The sequence below is a fragment of the Rhinolophus hipposideros genome (assembly GCF_964194185.1).
Source record: "Rhinolophus hipposideros genome assembly, chromosome: 6".
NCBI classification, from domain to species: Eukaryota; Metazoa; Chordata; class Mammalia; order Chiroptera; family Rhinolophidae; genus Rhinolophus; species Rhinolophus hipposideros.
The window spans coordinates 61667315-61689360 of NC_138052.1; the positions used below are offsets into that span (position 1 = coordinate 61667315).

Below are 22046 nucleotides of genomic sequence, written 5' to 3' on the forward strand. Positions count from 1 at the left end.
AGGAGTGAGAAAAGGAGGAGAGAGGGGAGGGGAGAGGAGATGAGGGGAGAGAAGAAAAGAGAAGAGAAGTAAGGAGTAGATTCACTGAATCCTAACAAGAAATTCTGCACAGCCAACCGCTATTTCCATAGCAACTTCCACCTATTAATAGATTAGGGACTCAGTATCACTAATTTTTCTGGGCACAAGCACATGGATACACAATGTCTTCTGCATGACCACCTCTCCTCCTCCCCTCCTCCACCTGTCTCTCTGTCATTCTAGACCCTGGGCAGACATCGGTAGAGCTACCAACAACTTTAAGCTACCAACACTAGTGAGACAGATCAGCAGAACAGCAATGAAGACTGGGGCACAGAGCATCAGAACACAACCTTGCTACCAACCTACATGGCTATGCCCCGCTTCCTTGGGGCACTGTCATTGACCTGCATGCCTGCAAATACCATCCACAACCCCAGTTCCACTCTGGAAAAAGTACTGGCATCACACTAACTTGGTGAAATGCGTACAAGCATAAAATAGCATCAGAGATGAAACAAATGGCAAGAATTACTAGTGACATGATCTAAAATGTTTTTCCCTCATTTATATATTCTAGGTTTTTCATTGCTTCCTTGCTCATCTATTGATCCCATTTAGATATGGATAGGTACATATTTAGAAGGTTAAAAATCCATAGAGAGTTAAAATGTAATAGATATCACAAGAAAGAAAATTAAACAGCATCAAATTTCTGATTAAAACATAAGATAATAATAACAAAAAACAAATTAATACAGTTATTTAATACATGAAAGGTTCATTTTTGAGGGTGAGATATATAAAAGGAAAATAATTGCTATCCTAGGATGCGGTAATAAGAGAAAACATTTGGCATAGATTGTATAATATTTTCATGTTTTATCTCAAGAGTCGATTATTTAAATTTAAAGGTGCTCCCTTTGTTCTGGTAATGGATTTGTTGATTTTTAAAGTTACTCCTTTGATAGCTCTGTAGAAGCTGTTCAATGAACAAAGTAGAGTGTTCCTTGGGAAATGAATGTATTATACAACAACTTGAATAAAAATTTTATACTCTAATAATTTCTTTTCCCTTTATCCAATTTGGTTATTCTTGGAGCAACCACAGATCACAGAATTTGGGTGTTTTATCTCAACAGTACATTCTTGACATTGTTTACTCATGAGTTACAACTTCTGAAAACAACATGAGGTATTCATTATGCTTCCCTAGATTCTACTTTATTTTAAGTTGAGCTCATAAATGACAAAGAAATATCATTTGTGTTATCTATAAAGATAGGTAATTATTAGCATGTGACAATTTCCTCTGAATCAGGAGGGATACACAGTCACTTCGTGACCTGAAGTTTAGGTCACATTTAATAGAGGTGAAAGAGGAACAGAGTCATTGGCTCTTTGCTACATCCTGTAGATGGGCTTTCTCAGTACAGAGTACAATTCACAAAAAGAGAACTCCACTCTCAACTTACAGATTTTCCTTTAGGGCCTCTCTCTCCTCTTGGTCCTTGTGATCCTGGAGGTCCCTAAAACAGAAAATAATGGTTATGCCTGCAAAATGTGTGTACTTCAGATGTTTTTGTTTTCAAGGTTTGCTTGATATGAAAAAACTAGGAAATAGAAATATCACCCTTCTTTTTGAATTCAGTTCAGTTTAAGACTATAGAATAAAAAGCCATGTACATACAAAAGCTCTATGTGCACAGAAAGGCTGTTGATTTCAGCAATGAAGCTTAAAGGCCTGTAAAAAATTAAATGCTACATTACAGTATTGTGGAGCCCAATGAGCTGAACATATTAGTTTGAACAGTAAATGCAAATTTATAAAGATCATTTTTGCTATCTTTTCCCAGACAAGATTTTGCCACTAGATTACGGGAACAAAAACTTATAGTTTAGATTTTGAGAATTACATAGATGTACAACCCCCAAATTATCAATTATCTGAGGGAATGCATGAGTTCATATTGGTACAGGATACCCCAAATGATTCATCACAGTTTAAGCTGCTAATGAAAACAAGGGAAAGAAAAGCTTCTCATTCTATTACTGCTTTATGTACCTTCAAGAATCTTTGTTTCCCCCACTTGTTTTTGAATTTTGCATCATGCCCATTGTATTAGGTTGGTGCAAAAGTAATTGCGGTTTAAAAGGTTAAAAATAATTGCAAAAACTGCAATTACTTTTGCACCAATGTAATATATTTAAAACTCACTTAGAATTTTCCAAGTTGTAATTGTTGCTATTCCTCCCTTACAATAACAAATGATTATCATATTTCAAAAGCAGCATTATTGTACTAATATCTTAAATTAGTTGTGTGTTTTTTTTCCTGGAAAATTACAATAACCAGGAAAAGAAATTTTATTTCTTTTCAAAAGGGAATTTCAGTAGTTATGAAAATAAGATTGTGCATTTACTCAATCCAACAACAAGTATTGTTTAAAAGCAAAAACTTCAGAGGACTGAAACATGTCTATTAAAGTATATTTGTATTTTACTTAGCTTGGTTTAATGTTTTAAAATCTACAAGAATTGTGTGTGTGTGTGCATGAGTGTGTGTGGGGGTGTGTGTTATTCATCTAGTTAGCTATGAATGCCACTGGTAATCCAAATATGAAAACACTAGTCTTGTATGCTAAACAGGAAATATGTTATTCTGATGTATAATTTCTCAAAGTCTACTGCTGTATGAATTAATTTCACTACCGATGAAATTAATAGTTTGTTTCATTAAACAGATAAAAGTAATCCACCCTTAATCATTGTCAACAGACACGTATGCCCTAATTTCAATGAGTAAGCTTAATTTAAAATTAGCACTGTAACAACACATAGTTTTGCCTTTTACATAACAAATAGTAACACCAACGCCTGAGGAATAATAGGGTTCATCAATTTCAGAATGAAATGATCCCCCAGTGTCATTTATTGCTGCAAAAGAATGCCTAAACTTGAAGCTGTATCAAGACAAAATGCTCCAAGAAACCAAGCATCATTGCTTTATGTTATATGGTCTTTTCATGACTATATGGTATCTGTAAAGATTTTCAGTATCTCAAAGAACTTAAGAGTACCGTGAATGGTGGAGAAAACTACTTACTGCTGGGCCTGGACGACCACGTATGCCTGTTACCTAAACAATAAACAAAATAGTCTGTGAAGATAAAGTTTCTCAAGAGTTTTAGAAAAGTCAATAGTCAAACAAATATAAATAAAAACAAAAGCCCCAGTGAATTAAAAAAAAAAAAACAAAAACAATGGATGTTGTAAATTGATGCCCTTTTGCTCCTTGCCTTATGAGTTAAGACATTTCTCATTTAAACTCTAATATAGGGAGGCAATATTGGTATAGTATTATAATTAAGAGCACCAATGCTAGAACCAGGAGTCCTGAGTTCAGGTCCTGACTCTTTTCCTTAACAGTTGTATGAGTTTGGACTGATTACTTATTGTCTCTGCGTTTAGGTCCCACTTCTGGAAAACGGTGATGATGACTGTGAGATTACCTTCCTCACAGAGCTATTTGTTGTGAAGACAAACAAATAAATCTTAGGAAAGCACTTAAGACAGAATCTAAGACACAGCAAGTACACATAAGAGTTTTTAAATAAAAAAAAATTATATATATATATATATATATATACACACATATATATATGTGTATGATTTTCTTTGATAAAGATAACCTTTGATAAAAATAAGCCAATTTAAAGGCAAAGCAAAAATGCAAACACTGCCAAATAAATCAACATGCATACACTTTTTGACAGAGTGATAATAACTCCTTTAAAATCTATAAGAGTAGTGATTAAATAACTTAATCCTATTTAATATATACTTTTTGATCATCTACAAATCTAAAATAACTCTTATGAACTCTTATACAATATGGAATCTCAGTCAGGATCATGGCATGACATATTTCCAGAAGTGTGAAACATTAAATCATGCTTTTTTATTTGGATTACATGGCTATTTTTACTATAAAAAATATACACCTTAACTATCATTTTATATTCATATGTAATATATCTAATTTTGGGAAAGCCCAATTTTCACCTATAGCAATGAGACTATACCAGTCAGGAATATTATATTAAATAAACATTAAATTTAGTATTAAATAACTAATATATTTTTGTTAACATTTAAAATTGTATTAAGCAAACATTAAATATTATACTAACATACATATTGTATTTTTTAAAAATCTATTTTGATTTGCTTATTTTATACTAAAAATTGGTTATAAAAAACAAATTCCCCTTTTTTTGAGAGCATATATATATATATATATATATATATATATATATATATAATAAACTTAGCTGTAGTATAGTTATATATTATTGCATATATATACAATAATATATAGCTATACTACAGGTAAGTTTATTAAAGATACATGAAAACAATACATATATATGTATACTTACAACAGGCACTAATCCTGGTTCTCCTTTTTGTCCCTATGAAGTAAAAAAAGTTCAATTAGTAAAATATAATGGCTTGTTGGACATGAGCATGTCATACTAAAATATTCTACATAAACACTGAATTTCTATGTGAGAAACACAAAATTGAGGAAAAAGTTAATCAATTTTGGGATATTTAGTCAGATATTATTCATGAAAGAAAATACTACTCATCTGAAAGACACAAAAAGAAAATAAATCCAATGTGTGGAATGTGTAAAGTTGTTTTTCTTCAGTTTTTATAGCAATGAAACTCAGAGTACACTAGACCAAGAAATGTTTGTGATGAAAAATTTAAAGTCAAAGCACCATATGAAAAAATACCAAAGACCAAAAACAAAAAGAAAATCCAGAAATGTGGATATATTTGAATTTTCACACTCATATTACATGCCACCTAGTTTTTAGTAACTTTTCACATGGCATAACACTAGTCAGATAATTCTCAATATCTGAGGAATTTCTAGAAAGAATTATTACTTGAATAGGAAAATAAAAATAATAACAGATGAAGCACATACAACAAATGTAGATGGAATTTCTTTTGATTCTTAGAACTTTAGATTCTCAAAAATTATATTCTCCTAGCATGATGTCAAGTACATAGGCTAAACAATATTGAGAGAATTGTACCTTTATATATTTCTATTTTATAACATATTTACTTGTAGTATTTATTTCAGAATTTGTCTTCCATCCAACAGATTTTGGTCCCCCCAAGGTCATGATCACGTCTACTTTACATCCTCAGTTTGACAAACAGAAGTTCTCAATAAATTCTTTTTGAATATATTAATTTTCATTAATATATTATGAAATAATGCTTTTTATTAGGCAATTACAAAGGATAAATATATTAATGATAATATCCAAAATGTAGAAAAAGCAAAAGTAATTCATTCTATTTCATTTAATTTCTCCTTTAAAAATAACATTACAATGAATATCCTTGTTTATAAATGTTTGTGTGGCATCTCTAATTAATATCTTATGATATATCTCCAGAAGTTAAAGTTGTGGATTAAAGATCATACATATTTTTAAGATTTTTGATCACCAAATTATAATGCCCAAAGGCACAATCTGATTATATCCTCCCAATAGTACCTCACACCTGAAAATATTTTGTAAAGTGAAATTTTAAAATTATATTACAATCTTCATTGTCTTAATGATGGACACAGTGGCAGAGCAATGTCCTGCTCATACGTGTTGATTCTAATGTTAAGGTAGCTAGTACTCCAAAGTCAGGAATAAATTGAGAATTCAGAAATGGAAATGGTTCCACAGAAACAGGAAGCAGCTCTATATGAGAAAGTTCAAGGTAGAACACAAGAGACTCTAAGACAACCTAAAAAAAGACTAAGGGAAGATGGGTCAGCACATGTGGGCAGCAACGCAGAACCATACCTGCTAACTTCTAGACTGGGTCTTTCCATTACTTCTTATAATGTGAAAGTAATAAAAATTAACCTTTTAAGAGCTATAAGACCTTTCCTTGAAATACTGAAAGAAATTGAATTGTTTAGAAATACGTATCCAATAAATAAAGGACTTTAGGAGAACGATGGTGAAAAAAATGTTCCTTTTTGGAACAAGTCTAGAAAAACATGTAAAAAGGGAGGAGAAATTATTTCAGCCAAAATGAGAAAAACAGAATACCCTGATAAGAATGGTTGTGAAATTGCCATCCTAAGAGACCAACAACAACAACAAAATCCATGCTTTGCTCTTTTGTATTTAGGAGAATGGAACCTGCCAGTGACTTTCTTAGCTAAATTGTAGGCTGTGTGATATCTTATTATGAGCTATCTTTCCATAATATTTGATGTGGGATTAAGTATTCCATTATCAGTTTCTGTAATAAATTTGTCTAATGATTGTATGATACTTCTTATTTTGGAACTAAGTCACAGATGTAAATATTTGTTTAATTTGTTAATATGGGATTTGAATACATTAATATATGTGGAAAGATGAGTAATCTAAAGTTTAAATTTGATTTTCATATCCATTTAAGCACTCAGATTCACATGAGAATTATCATTTAATTTTATGTCTTGTCTATTACTCATCATTTAATGCTATGTGGATATATCATCACTTTTATAGTATGCCATTACTATAAAGAGAGTCCTGGTGTTTTTCCCACCATCATTTCATCTGTATCATTTGCCTCATATGGGTTATAACAAAGGCTCAGTAATTATTTGGGGCTTAACATGAATGAATGAATAAATTATAAATAAAAGTCAATATTGATATAAGCCAAGCACAAATGTATTTTCATAGCAATACTCTGCTCTCACATTGCTGATGACACCTGATAATAAATGATAGTCATGAAGTTAGTGGAACATAACTAGAGTGTGTGAAATTGGCAACTGCTTTGAGTGTGTTCTCCTCCCAGCTGTCCCACACTGCCTGAAAAAAAGGCAGTCAACTGAAAGACATAGCCTAACAGTTGTTTTTCAGTGGGTTGGGTGATTACGAAATGAATTAAACTGATTATTTCAGGGCAGTTATCACTGTCAGTTCTTTTTTAATTTCACAGGTTATCTATCCTCACTTCCCCTTCCTCCCTTCCTCCCTTCCTTCCTTCTTTCCTTCGATTAAACATTTATTGCACTTCTAATACATGTAAGATTTACACTAAGCACTGTGATAAATGCAAGTAACTCAAAGGTTAATATGACACAGTCTCAATCCGTAAGGGATTCACAACCTTCTGGAAGAAATTGCTATAAACAAAAATTAACAAAGTGAATAAAATAGAGGCATGTAATCTATAAGCAAAATAGCTGAATTGTCCTCCTATATTTATATTTGCAGGGCACTTTGTAGTTCACAAAAGGTTTCCAAACACTTCAAAGCACAGTCCTGTGTAGACAGTACTAGAATGAAAATAACATTTACAAAAATGAAACTTTTACTTACTAAAAGATTAAGTAAAACTTACCTTTCTTCCTCTACCTACAAAAGGAAAAGAACAAATATGTTATTTTATGCAGAAACAATTTTTGAGAATCTTCTAAATACTTATTTTAATAATGTAATTTTTATGGAGTTAGAATATAACTTAAACAGATTTCCCAATTACCAGTAAGCAGAACTCAAAAGTTGTTTTGGATCAATATTTTCATAAGAGGCAAAATAATACACCAAGTAATTGACATTACTTGAATATTTTCCACATCATTTATATAGCATTTAAAGTTCATTAAATCATAAAAATAACAATTAAAATTATAATAAATTATTTTCTATCAACACTATTTTTGTTTGTTTTTTTATACTTTTTTGGGTAGCCTATTCATTCATATGGTTAATAAGCCAAAATATATTAAAGGTATATAATTATGCAGTAAAAACAAAATCCTTCTATATTGTCCCCTTTTCCTTATTTCCCACATTTTACCCCCCACGGGAGACCACTATTATTGATTTTTCTAAAATTAGTCTTCCTAACCAAGAACATAAGAGAACATTCCACTTACTAAAGTCATCATTAGAGCTAGTAGTGTTTTAAAGTTTTCTTCAGATAGATCTTGAACATTTCACATTAAGTTTATCCTTAGCCACTTTATCCTACCTGTTGCTGTTATAAATGAGGCATTTTTTATTCCCATTATTTATTCTATGAGGTAATTGCATGCAGTAAATCTATTAATTTGTTTATTTTACACCACACTCTTACTAAAATCTTTAATTTTTGTTCACTCTATTCCCGTAAGCTTTGTTCACTCTATTCCCGTAAGCTTTGTAAGTACATGATTATATTTTCTGCAAATTGATCATTTCACCTCCTCTTTCCTTATTTCTAAACTTCTAACTTATTTTTCTAATTGTTCAGGTACATTCAATAACATTACATTTTTGTTGTGTTAATGAATATCCATGTTCCATCTCTGAGCTTAGAGAGAACGCTTCTACTTTTAAACATTCTTTTGCTCTGATTTTCAAAAGACTCATTTTCCCTAAAGTTTAATACTTTTACTAAGGTAAGTCTGTATTGAGTCTTCTGAGTCAACTGTTTCAGACATTTGCTTCTCCTTTTTAATACTGAAATTAAAGTTTAATGTTATTTCAGAAAAGTTCTCTTGTATTAAACTATTATATGTATGATATATCATTATTTGTTCTACTCTACATTTATTTCTTCATTGAGGATTCTTTTTCAAGGCCATCCTTTACGTGTCTTCTATACGTATTATTTCCTTTCAAATCCTTTTAAATTTTTTTTTCATTACTATTTTTTATGTCCCTCACTGTATCAATTCTCCTTGTGCTCCTTCCTATTTCATCTTAATTTCCCTATGATGATTTTGTTTTTCCTTCTACTTTTCTCCTTATCATATCTTTTGTGTGTGTTTATGTGTATTTCTAATTTAATGTCTTCTTTCTCAGAGGCAATTGCTTTATTAAGTTTTATTTAGTTTATGGTGAAATGTTTAGTCAGAATTTTTATCTGTTCTGTGGTAATATATTTATCGGTGCATTCTTCATCATGTAAATTTAGCTAAACTCTCCTACCTTTTTGTACTATCTTATAGTATCAATGCTGTTGTCAACTCTTTTTTTATTATTTGTCTAGGAGTGAATTGGGCTTTCCTAAACAGTTATTTGCAGGAGCTTGTGATTTTGCTGTGCTGTTTTCGTTTTTAGTTTTGTTTTTCCACCATTGCCTCTCAATGTAGTATTTACTTATTCCTACGGGTTTAATTTTATTTCATTCCTTGAGGCTTCTTTGCAGATTGTATCTGCTTCAGGTAGCCTTTAGGTGTCTTGTTTTTCATTCTTTCCATTATGTCTTCCTTATTACATTGCTAAACATTGAATTTAGGGACCTCCTCAAGACACTTTGTTATTACTGAATGTTATATGACAGGAGAATTATTAGATTACTGTCTAAAGTTTCCATGAATATACTGTTGAATACTTCATTATATACATTATTATTTGCAATGGCATTTGGGAGACAAATAAAGCCTTGACACTTTCTTGATAATGATGCATACAAGCCTCTATTCATGACTGCTAATAACCTGAAAGTTTAATATTAATCTTACCTTGTTCATTAAAACACATAAATTTGTTTCTCATATATGCAACTCTCTTTAACATATGTACTCAAACACATAGTCTATATTAAACACAAACACTTTTATCCAAAAAAGTTTTAAAAACTAGTAATTTATATCATTGTTTTCTCCAGGAAATCCATTCCATTCTCTTTCTTAACCAACATTAATAGCATTCTGCATTTATGAGCTAATGGAATAGAGGGTGCTGTAACATTAAATTATATTGTAAAAATTATTCCATTCCCAAAGGCAAAGTTGGCCCCAGGGAAGATATATGGGTTTTCTAACTCCTCTCTTAGAACATTAATGAATTTCACAGAAAACCAACAAATATCTTGGAGGCAACCAGCATGGATAGGGTAACAAATGACCATCTTAAGTGGTACAAGAAATTCTCAAATTAGATTTCACCACTCAAAATTCAGCCAAAAATTCCCCTGGTTTTTAAAAAGACAGGAAATCTTTCTCAGTAATGTTAGCTAAAGTGAGTAAGCAAAATCATTAACCCCAAGAACCATTGAATAGTGGCCTAATTATTCTCTTCAGTTGCTGAATTCTGAGAGCAAAAACCACTGAAACTGTAAAGATGAATCACTGGATCAATTCTGAGTTGGCTCTAAGCATTCTTACCAAAATTGGTGTTGCCACCTCCAGTTGTGTGTGGACAAACGGGACAGCATTCCCCAGGGGGAGTAATAGGGTCAGCACATTCAAGCACATCCTGGCACTGGATCTTGTCACAAAGAATGGCTCCATTGTCACAGACGCAGATCTGGCAAGGGGCAGGTTTCCAAATGTCCCTGTTTAAGTACATCTGACCATTCTGAGTGCAGGCTATTTCTTCACCATATCCTTCTAGAATAAAAAGAAAAAAGAAGAAAGAAAGGAAGGTTAGAATATCTTCTGAGATTTCACAATCTGGGAAATATTTAAGAAGATGAATCAACATGTGGGTTCTAAAAATTTCTGGGCTAAGCAGTAACCTCCCAAGGATGAAAAACACAGATGAACTTACTGAATTTAGTATTTACATACAAAGCAATATGAATTCATGATAAAATGATTATGAAATTTCCCCTAGTATGATAGAGGAAGGAAAGTGATCCAAAGTAGGTTTACTTAATCAAAGAAACTTTCCCCCAAAGATTTCATTTTGGAAGGTGTAAATAACCAAACATGAAAAAAATCAGTAAAGAGGGATAAAGATAAACCATGTGAAAATGGGGAGAAAAATAATAGTTCTAAAAAGAATATATAATTTCAGTGTTTGGCGAATGCTTTATTACTTTCAACTCACTAGAAACTTTAGATTAGTAAATCCCATAACAGAAATCCCATAACATAATGAATACATTATGTATTCATGTACCATGAAGAAAAACTAAAAAAGATGCATATGGGTTTATTAAAATTAGTTTTAAAATAAGGTTAAAAAAAGAATAATTATGTCTTATTTCATGGAATGGATTTACATTAGACATTCTAAACTAAAGGTGCTTACTAAACTGCAAAGAAAATGCAAAGCTAAACAGACACTGCATTAATTATCTTGGCATCAAAATTAATTAAGAAAAGCCATGACCAAAACAAATGGTAAGCTATAATATAATATCTGCCAAATACTTTTCTATATTAAGATAAATAATTCCAATTTAGAAGATATATACATATATAGTAAAAGCAATTCTATTATACATTTACTATAAAATAAACACATATATTACATCTTTGTGATTTTTCATAAACAAAAAACTGTAGTGTTTTAAAACATAATGTAGATCACCTCATCCTTGCTTAATTCCTTTAGGAGCTCCCCAACCTCTGAAATTCCAAACTCCTCTTCAAAGCACAAAGGCTCTCCCTCCTAGTCCTTGCACAACTTGATCCCTTTGCCTGTTGTTACCTCCTTCTCTGCTCTGGGGTTCCCACAGCTCACTATTATTATTTAATTGTCACTTGCCCCCCCAACTCTCTGAATACCCCATAAAAGTAAGCTTCCTTAACCCAATAGATACGCTTCCCAAAATTTTTAAAGAACTCATTTATTCACCTATCTAATCATTTATTTTTTATTATATGCAAGGTACTTAAAAACAGTTACTAAAATGTGAACAGACAGGGAAAAATCACTGTCCTCACAAAATTTATCACAATTAGTATCAATTTATTGATACTAATTTTATTGATACACCTAAATATTTGTGTATTTTCTTATCTCCTCCACCAGACAGTAAACTCCATGAAGGTAAGGACTAGGGTGTCTTGTTCAACATGGTATTTCTAAAGCTTGACTCCATACTTTGCATAGTACCAACATTCACCAGATACTTGTTCAATGGATGGATATGAATCAATGAATAAATGAACCTAAATTACGGTTCACTAACTTAATTGCACTGGCATTAACTTTGTACTTTACAAAAGTAGAGCTAAAAATTAGAAGATGTACTTGAAATTAGTTTATGAAAAATATTATCATCTGTCAATAAACATACTCAAATCATAATACAGCACTACAAATGAAAGTAATTTCAGTTTAGAATAAAGACATTAACCCAAATATCCATCTTCCTAGCTTCAGAAAGTTTTTCTTGGATAAACTGCTCTATGGAATACTTTGTTTCACGTATTTCGTCTTTCATCACAGATATTTGACAAATGAGAAATTGTTTTCAGAGCATGATGCCACATCCTTGTTTCTGTGCTATTCATAAGAAGAGCACAACATTTCTAATCTGTTTCATTTTCATTAAAATATCTTTATCATAATACATAGATAATAAAACAAAGCTGGCTGTGTATACTATATACAGATCTTTATAGTGTTATTATGCTATAGGCATTTTACACCAACAAGAAAACTGAATTGCCTGCTCTAATGTGCTTTTTTTCAGGACTGTTTTGAAAAGAAAAAAATAGAAATTTGTATGTCAAATAAGCCTTGTGACTTTTAAATGAAAAATCACTTTGAAACAATGTAGTTCCATGAAGAACATTTCCACTAAACACAATCTATATAGAAATGGGCTTTACATCCATAGTCCATTGAACAATTCCATTAAGTAAATAACTTAAAAATAACTGTTCATTAAGTTTTATGATTGAAAAAGAAATATCCAATCACAAGCACTAAATACCAGTATCACTGGCTGAAAATGAGATGCATCATAAATTCAGTTAGTTTGCTTCTCCCTTCCCAAACCCAAAAGTGTTCACAAGTATTTAGTAAGTATTAAGTGAGTATGTGCCTACCACTGCATGAGCAAAATAATGAAAGTATATGTGTTCTGTTCTCAAAAAAATATATTATCATTGTGAAGTAGATTTCAAATGCACCAATAAAGCAATTAGATCTGTGGAAATAGACTATGAACAACAAACAAACAATAAATAAGATGACATGCAATAGTTATAAATGAAATATCATTAAAATGTGTATCATTAAAATGAGAAACTCTTCAAAGGTGAGTTATCCTGTTCTCTGCAGCTCCAACTCGCAGGTCAGTTTCTCCCTGAAAGTTTAAGGAAGGATGACCTCAATCCAAGGGTCAAAGAAGTGGGCCACTGTATTACTTTCTTTAAATGACAATGTTAAAAGTTAGTTTTATGCTCTGAGTCATCATGGGTCCTTTTCACATGAGAATTTATAATTAAATTTAAGATGATGTGGCAAGTTAGTTGGAATGCTTTTAAATGGCAAGGAGATGAAAAACCACATTTGCTGCTAACCTCTGCCTTTTCTTCCCCAGCAGAAGAATCCATGCACATCACAGAGGGCTCAAAAACCCAGTGAACTCTTGTTGTTCGTTTCTGAATCAAAAACATGTACAAAGAAACACTGGGTAGAAAACATAGGGTGTCCTGCAGCTCTCAGGTTTGTACATGGTAGTTGTGCACCTTATGATTAGGTTGTCCCTACTGTTTTCTTCCTAGATGTTTATTTAAGTGAAAAGAAAAGTAAAATAGAAAGCAAAATTGCAGCCAATTTGCAGCAAAGTTGTCATGACATAATTATTTTATGAAGGACACGTTATAAAAAATAACTAAACAGGAATTTTCATATGACATTCTGAGAGATTCAATACCTCCTTCTGATTCCTTTACTCAAACCATAAAACTAACCCAAGCTGACATTAACCTTTATCTAAGGTCTAGAACTTAAAAAAAAAAAAAAAATACTGGCCTTAAAGTACATGGGTAAACAAACATTTTGATAAAATCTGAAAAAGAATTGTAAAACTGCAGCATTGTGAGACTTATATTTTTGCTATTTATGTTTCTTTAACTTTCCCAAAATTGAGGAGGACTTGTAGATATCTGATAGTCTTGCCATTATTTTGTAATCTTCCATGGCGTAATAGCTTCCAAAATTTTATCTTTCAAGCTTCAGGATTCTTTTAGCCTTACCAAATGTTCTAGCAAATTGAACCAATCCATTGTGAAGTCACTACAAATATGTTGGCACTGATATCTTAGAGAGAAGAGATGTATTTTTATTTGACCACATTTTATCTGACAGTAACTCAATTGTCCTGCGTTTCTCAAATATCCTCATAGATTTGTCGTTTCATAAAGCTTATGTGCTTTTAAATTTAGTTCTGAGAATTCAATTCATAATCACTAGATGGCAGAACAAATCCATCATCTTAGTATAATAGACAATTAGAAACCCAGTCATCAGAACAGCTGCTTGACAATGATGGGCCTTTAGGTCTACATTTCTTTATATAATTGTACTTGTGCAAAAAAAAAAGCCTGCATAGAAATGACCACATTGAAATCTTTGTCAAGAGAAATGTGATACTATTTGTATATTACATCATGTATATTACATTTATGGGTCTACTTAAAGAAGTTGAAAAATATATTAAATAAAAGTCCCTAAGCTTAGGTTAGACATTTCCTAAACATTGACTGAAGTTCTTCCTTGCAGAAATAAAGTAGAATGCTCATTGTCACAACAATTTTAAGTCTCCTATTTAGACCAGTGTTTTTTCAGATCATTTTTCCCCACTGGACTATAGACATCTTGGAAGCCAGACATGTGTTCATCTCAGTAACCTTTACATTCAATGTCATATAATCATCCTTTAATACATATATTTGTTGAAAGGATGAATATGCGAGTAATGAGGGAAGGAAGAAACTAGTTCACTGATGCACTTATTTTAAAAATAGCACATGAAGCTCTCTTTCCTCCTTCCCTAAACTTCCCAGAGAAGATGTGCATTTAGGACACCTGTTTTAAATGAAAGGGAAATGGGTCACTTGCTGGTTCTTGCCAAGTATGGACCTGACATCTAGACTTCTGTGTGGCCAGAAAGGAAGATGTGTCAGTCACAGCAGCTCCTATCTTGGAACATTTTCAGCAAGCTAAGGCAGCCCTTCAGCCTTGTTGACCCGCTGGCCTCTGTCCTTTTAGGACTGTGAAGGTCTGGGCTAACGGTATTTAAAATTCCTCTAACTAAAAGTCTTGCAAGGGCTAGACTTATGGCACTGTCAGCTGGCAACCTCCTAAAGGGAGCAGAGAATGCCTATGATCCAAGGGAGGCAGCAGCAAAGCAGCCCCACATGTTCCTCTGCACCAAACCACAGATGCTGCCTTTCCAAATGCACAGCATAACCCAGGTGCTGGATTCAGATCCAGAGAGTCTTCCAAGGAAATCCCTTCCTTCCTTCTGTTATCACCATAAGGGAGAGAAAAGGAGCTTAGAGTATTCACTTCTTCCTTTAGAGTCTTCTGAGTAAGTGAAAACGATTCCACATTCATCATTTCTCTTTCCTTATCTAACCCCCAACACTGAAAAAATGAGATACATATGAAGCCACCAGGATGGCTGAGTGGGACCCGTTACATACTTTGACAATGTTTCTCCATCTCAGCCTCAGGGACTGTGAGAGGGTGGGTGGGGAGGTGAGGATGGAGCAGGCCTGCGGAATTTTACATCTTTTATTCCTCAATTCAGCTATGGACTTTCACTTTCCAGGGAGCCCTCCAAATCCCTTTTAAGGATAGTTGTCCGAATTGTTACTTTTTTGGTGCCCTACTACTCTCTTGTATTACACCAACTGAACAAGAGTAGGTTATTCATAATTCAACAATTATTTGAGCTGAGTTAAATTTCTATTCTATTATGGACAATCACAGTTTACATTCTAAAGCAATATAATGATTACATTTGAAAACGTATCTTGAAATCTGAGAAAGTAAAAAGAAGACAACTCATACACAGTATTTCAGAGAAGCATACACATAAAATGAGATGAGATAAACTGTCTAGAAAGGTTTCTTCAATGCAACCATTAAACATTTCTCAATCCATGCACAAAGGCTTTTCAGTTAACTAGTAGAACTGCTGTTTTTGCTTTACTTAAAATGGAAAAGTTAGAAAGGAAAATCTCTCATATTAGGTACTACTTAAATTTCTTTCCATGTATCATTGGGAAATCTAAATGATTGCAGCCAAAATGTGAAACTAAAATGACACATAATGCACATGCAATGCTCATCTACAGTTTTGTCTGGAAAACCCACTTTCAGTCTGCTAATGCATTTGACATAGATTTTTTTTTTCTCCAAACACAGGGCTCAAACTATTGAATAGCTGTAAAAGCACTACAAAGGGGATCAGGACTACCTTATATTGAATATTGCAAATCCTAGTCCTATTCTCAAATGTTAATCCTCAATGAGTAAATTAAGTAGAACCTGTGCTATGCCACGTGTGTCTGCCTACATAAATGTACAGTTTTGAACTGTTTTTGAATGAATTTGGTCTATTTAATCTCTCCCCAGCATGATACTGCCTGAAATAAAGAGGAGAACCAAAAATCTACCCAGCTATTTCTCTTTCAAATGAGTGATACCATGGCTTTTACATAGTCTGGAGATAGATTAAGTAAGTAACATACTCGGAGCAATTTACAGAACCCAGGTTCCAGATTTCCTTCATCTACCGTGTTTCCCTGAAAATAAGTCCGGGTCTTATATTAATTTTTGCTCCAAAAGACGCAGTAGGGCTTGTTCAAGGATGTCATCCTGAAAAATCACGCTAGGGCTTATTTTCTGGTTAGGTCTTATTGTGGGGGAGACACGGTACTTTAAGTATTAGCTCAAATGTCACCTTCTCCATGAAGCCTACTCTGACCACCTCAAAAAACTGAAAATTACCAAATACACGTACTTGTACACACATCCCCACACCCTTGTCACTCTCAATCAACCAATTCATGCCATTTTTTCTTTTAACGGAGTACTTACCACTTAAAAATGTAACGTATTATTGTATTTATTATGTTTATTGTCTCCCCATGATAAAATTATAGCATTATAAGGACAGACATAATTTATTCTGGGTTGTTCATTGATCTATCCTGAGTAGTGTCAGGATCATAGTAGATGATCAATAAATATTTGTTTAATTAATTTGTTCAATATTAGTTGTTTGTTTTAGCAGCTTTAGATGGTGGAGTTGTTTTATAATACTCTATAGTATATAAAAAAGGAACCAATTGTAAGAGTACCAATTGTAAGTGTGAAGAAGAGTTCTAGACTATATATGGAAAATTATTTGTTTTGATCCTGTGGTTATTATATAATTTTTAGAAAAGGCCAATGTTTTGCTGTTCTTTAAATATGGGCCATAACTATATAGATTTAAAATACTTGGCATTATGTTCCCACAATGTATTAATGTTATTTATTCCAGATAGTATATCCTAAAAAGAATATATATTTTTATTCATTTTAAATGAGTTATTTTTATATTATAAAACAACATTCAGTATGGTATACTCAGATGGGTATAAAATTAAATATTTACTATGATAAAACAGTTTTTAAAATCAATTCAACTTCATATCTTATGATTTCTTTGCAGCATCATTTTGCTTTCTTTTTCTATCTTCCCCAATACAGAAGAATATTTAGGCCTCTAGGGAAAATACCGGCCTTGTAGTCAGTTTGATTCTACTAATTCATTCTTTATTGACTTATTCTTTATTCACTGCCCTTGCCCTTACCAAGTTGGAATTTCCTTTACAATAAACTAAACACCTCGTGGTTCTCAATGGCTCTTTGATCCCATTCATTAACTACCAAAGATTCTAAAATATTTTGAGGTGTTGAAAGGGGACCTGAAGGGATTGAACTATGAGTTTTACCTGTGGAGCTCACTTCTGGAGGCTGGTGGGCATTATATCCTGAAGGCATAATTTCTAAGTTTATCCACCTGGATATGTTTAGAGACTTGAACTAATATCCACGACAACCTATTTTGTCCTGATCTACCTCGATTTAATTTATGTCTATTTTATAGCTATTATAAATTAGAAAGTGATTTCACTGAAGAAGAAATGAAAGTGGATTTTACCCTTCTTTCTGGAATTCCATACCAAATCACTTCCAGAGCATGTAATAAGACTAAAAAACATTATTTCAGAATTGAAATCCATTTTTTTATCTTCATGTTCAGCTTAGCTTCTATAATACACATTCATGATTGTACAGAAGTCACCTTATTCATCGTTGTTTTAAGATCAAGCCTCAATATGCACAGAATCTCAACATCAGATAAATGCTACAATAATACTCAGGGGAAAAAAGAAGCTGCTGCCTTTACTGGGAAGTTATATTAATAAGTTTCTAGATGCATAGAAAAGCTGTTCACTGGGAAATTTCTGTGGTTGTAGGGAGAACAATAGACAAGAAAAGCAAAGATAGAAGCAGGAGGAGGATAAGGGGAAGAGGGAGGCAAGGGAAAGGGGAAGGGGAAGAAAGCTGAGAAGGCCAACAACCAAGACAATCGGTTTCATCTCCCACACACCTTTACTGCATCAAGAAGGAAGAGTTGCTAATTTCTTTAGCAAAATACAGAACTAAACTAGGGATATTTCATTATCCTTTGGATGGGCAAGAAAAATACAAAAAACTAAATCTAAGATTTTTGACCTGTAAATTCTTGTGCTTCTGAGAAATTTTCCTTAATAAGTAAATGAATGGAGGTCAAAAGAAAAAAAAAAAAACCCTACATAGAGGAAATGTGAATATACATAAGCATTACTGGAATTTCAAAATCTTTTAATTATTAATAATTATTCAACATTATTCCTTTTAGTTTTGTTTAAATTCTGAATTTTATCCTTCCTGTTTAATTCATATTTTAATTTCTTAAAACATGACGATAATGAAGAAAATATCTATAAAGAAAAGGAACACTCATTATGTTTTTAAAATATCTGTGGGAAGGTTTAGAGTTTTCAAAAATTTCAAATTATTTGTTCAATCCCAAGTAGGTATGGAACTCTCATTTTGTGCTAAACACAATGATCAGAAGAGTTGAGATCAGAAGAGACAAATGTAGAACATTCTTTGTTAAACTGTGGAGGGTAAAATTTAGGTTGAACAAAAAACAGATTAACTGGGTTATTTGTTTTAGTAAAGGAAAAGTGTGCCTCAGTTTCTCTACTTATGTTAATAAGTGGGCCTTTGCTTTTAGGCAAAATGAAATGTTCTAGGATACCACAAATAAATTTTCCTTAAATTGCTGCTGAAAGTTATTCCAAATAAATTAGCCAATCTGGCAAGAGGAATGGAGGCATTATTTAATCCGTTTAGTCAATATTTATTTATCCAGCAAATTTTATTGAATACTTGTCTAGTACAAGAGCATATTTTGAATCACGGAATGAGACATTTGGAGTCCAGCTTCCTTGCCAAAAACAATCAAAATATACAGAAGCTGCAGCAGGTAATGAAGCTTTCTTGTAGGAGAAAAAACAAGTTTGCACATATATGTATTTCATTCTGGAATATTTGCATAGACTGAAAAAACAAGTTTGCACATATATGTAGTTCATTCTGGAAAATTTGCATAGACTGAAATTTTATAAACTCAATTGTATTTTCTCATTAACCTATAGAGTCCTGGGCCCTTTTGAATTATTGGTACTAATCCTTGAAATCTTCTTCTGTTTTGAGAGGTCTTTGCCTAGGACTATTTATTTTAATGAACATGAACGAATTCTCAGGAAAATCAACTTGAGGGTTTTCTAGAATCCCACACAAAAACAACCTTCAATCATTGGGGGGTAGGAGGGAGTTATGTTTATAAAAATGACTTCAAATAAGCTAGACGTGGAAGAAATACAGAATTTCGATGGTATTAAGTCAAAAGTAGACTGATCACCTATTTGACTGCCCTTCAGCGACCTATTTGGTAATAAAACGTATTTCAAACACTAGGGCAGCATGACTGCTTATCAGTGGGAGAGTAGAAAGCCACAAACACACACCATCCAGTGAGCCCCCATAGTACAGCAGCCATACAGCTAATGAATGCCGTAGTTTCAAGATCCCTGTGTGAGTTTCAGGATTCCTTGGATGTTTTCTTCTTCTAATATCTTTGTCATTAAGAATGGTTTCAAATTATAAAGTAAATGTACGAATTATAAAGTAAATATACAGCAAACATCAAAATAACATAATGTATGCTTTTTTATAAAATAATTTGTTTATTTAACGACTATTTATTTTCTTCTACTTTGCCAAGCATTGGGAATACAGAGAAGGTAATGAATTCCTCCCTGATCTTAAGAAACTCACAGACTCGTGAAAGAACCAATCCAACAATAGACTAATAGAGCACAGCTTTTTAATTATAAAACTAGAGGCAAGGGTGGCTGGTTAGCTCAGTTGGTTAGAGTGTGGTTTTAATAACATCAAGATTGCCGGTTCTATCCCTGCATGGGCCACTGTGAGTTGCACCCTCCTTAAAAAAAAGAAAACCTAGATGTAAACCAGGTTGTTGTGGGAATACTTAAGAAGCACACTTCGCCTAGACTGGAGAAGTTTATGTAAAAGTCAAAAGAGTTCTGTGATTCAAGTTCTGTAATTTCCTTATTTCCTTTTCTTTAATTTAATACTTTTTTAGTTTCTTTTACGTGAAAAAGCTAAGATCCAAAGTGGTTTCTTCCAAAAATTCTTCTCCAAGTTGTATAATATTGTCACTCCTGGCTCATTGCTGGTAACTGGCAATGGACTCTTTTTCTCTGCCAACTGGCCAGAATGGATCTGAAGGAGCATGGGTACTTCCTCTCACTCATTACTTCCTATTTTCCTTTCTTTGCCATCTTTTCTCTTGCTTGAGAGTGAAACAACAACACTCTTGTTTCTAAACCTCCTGGTGCTTCCATAGGTAGGTGCCTAAGAGGGGAAAAGGGGTGCCAAGCAGCAGTGCAGAAGCCAGGACTCTGGCACACACCAACATGGGAAGAATCAGTTGCCTCCCATGACTAAGTCTGGCAACATTGTGATGAATTATAAGTGAGTTTTTCCAGGTCCAATTCCACAACCATTTAGAAATTCAGCAAAGTCAAATTTAAATACCATTTCTCAAATTTAGATACACAATTCCAGATCATACTGCCTTGACATTTTAGGAAGTCAAAAATAGTTGTATCGTATAATGTCTAGTTTGAAAGACAAGGAGTGTTGTCCATGGATGCTGCTTTATAATTTAGAGCACAGTGTGAAAGAAGGTATCAAGTACTTGTGCTAGAAGTTCGTTTATTTTATACTTAGCAAATCATTCATGTCCACTTTCATAGATTACTGAAATATTTATCAAGAGTCTGCGCTATGTTTGACTACATCCCATGCCAGAGAGATACAAAAGTAAAAGACAAACAAGCTACTCCAGAAGAGCTTTTAATTGAGGAAATAAGAACATAAGTTTACAAAATCATGCTTTTAACAAATATTCACGAAGGACTATCTAAATATAAAGTATCTTCTATCCAGTTAATTCTCCAATGACCACAATTAGTCAAGGTAGCAAATGGCTTACGTAAGATGCTATGTTTGAGGAATTATGCATAAAAAATCAGAACAGATGGGATCACTGTGAGCTGACCTTATCTGAGGAGGGGTGAATAGAAGTGGGTTCTAAAGCAGGCCTTGAAAAATGCAAGATATTTGCGATGGTGGAGGCATGGAAGACCGCCTAGGAAGGGAGTAGGAACCACCTACCTAACAGAGGCATTGAGAGAAAGGCAAACATATCTTATCAGGAGAGAATGGTTCAATTTATTACAGAAAAGAACATGATGTGAATTCTTGGTAAGAGTGATGCCTCTTCCCCTAGCAAGTTTTCCTGACTTGCCCCTTTCCCATGTATAATTTGGTCACCTCTTTGCTATGCTCTGATCTCACCTTGCCCATTCACCTAGCAAAGTACCTCCAATAGTTTATAAAACTAACTTGTTTGTTTACATGTAAACTCTACCAGGCTATACATTTCTTGAGGGTGAAAAATATTTCATTTCTTCTCTCTGTATTGTGATTGGAAAATAGTGCCTGACACGTAGAAGCTGTCCAATAAATGTTTGTTCAATAAATAAAAGAATGTATAAGTAGCTTTAAGGAATATTAATCTAACAACAGAACTGAAAATGAACTGGA

At 32.9% G+C, this 22046-nt stretch overlaps 1 protein-coding gene across 1 annotated transcript in view; it reads right to left on the reverse strand.

Moving 5' to 3' along the window:
* Positions 1–22046, reverse strand: part of COL5A2 (collagen type V alpha 2 chain) — a 138345-nt gene that overhangs the window by 59755 nt on the left and 56544 nt on the right. The window contains exons 2-5 of the mRNA XM_081050718.1: positions 10209–10441; positions 4464–4496; positions 3128–3160; positions 1497–1550 (exon numbers count right to left, since the gene is read on the reverse strand). Coding sequence (XP_080906844.1) covers positions 1497–1550; positions 3128–3160; positions 4464–4496; positions 10209–10441 — 353 coding nt within the window. The remainder of the gene's footprint in view (positions 1–1496; positions 1551–3127; positions 3161–4463; positions 4497–10208; positions 10442–22046) is intronic.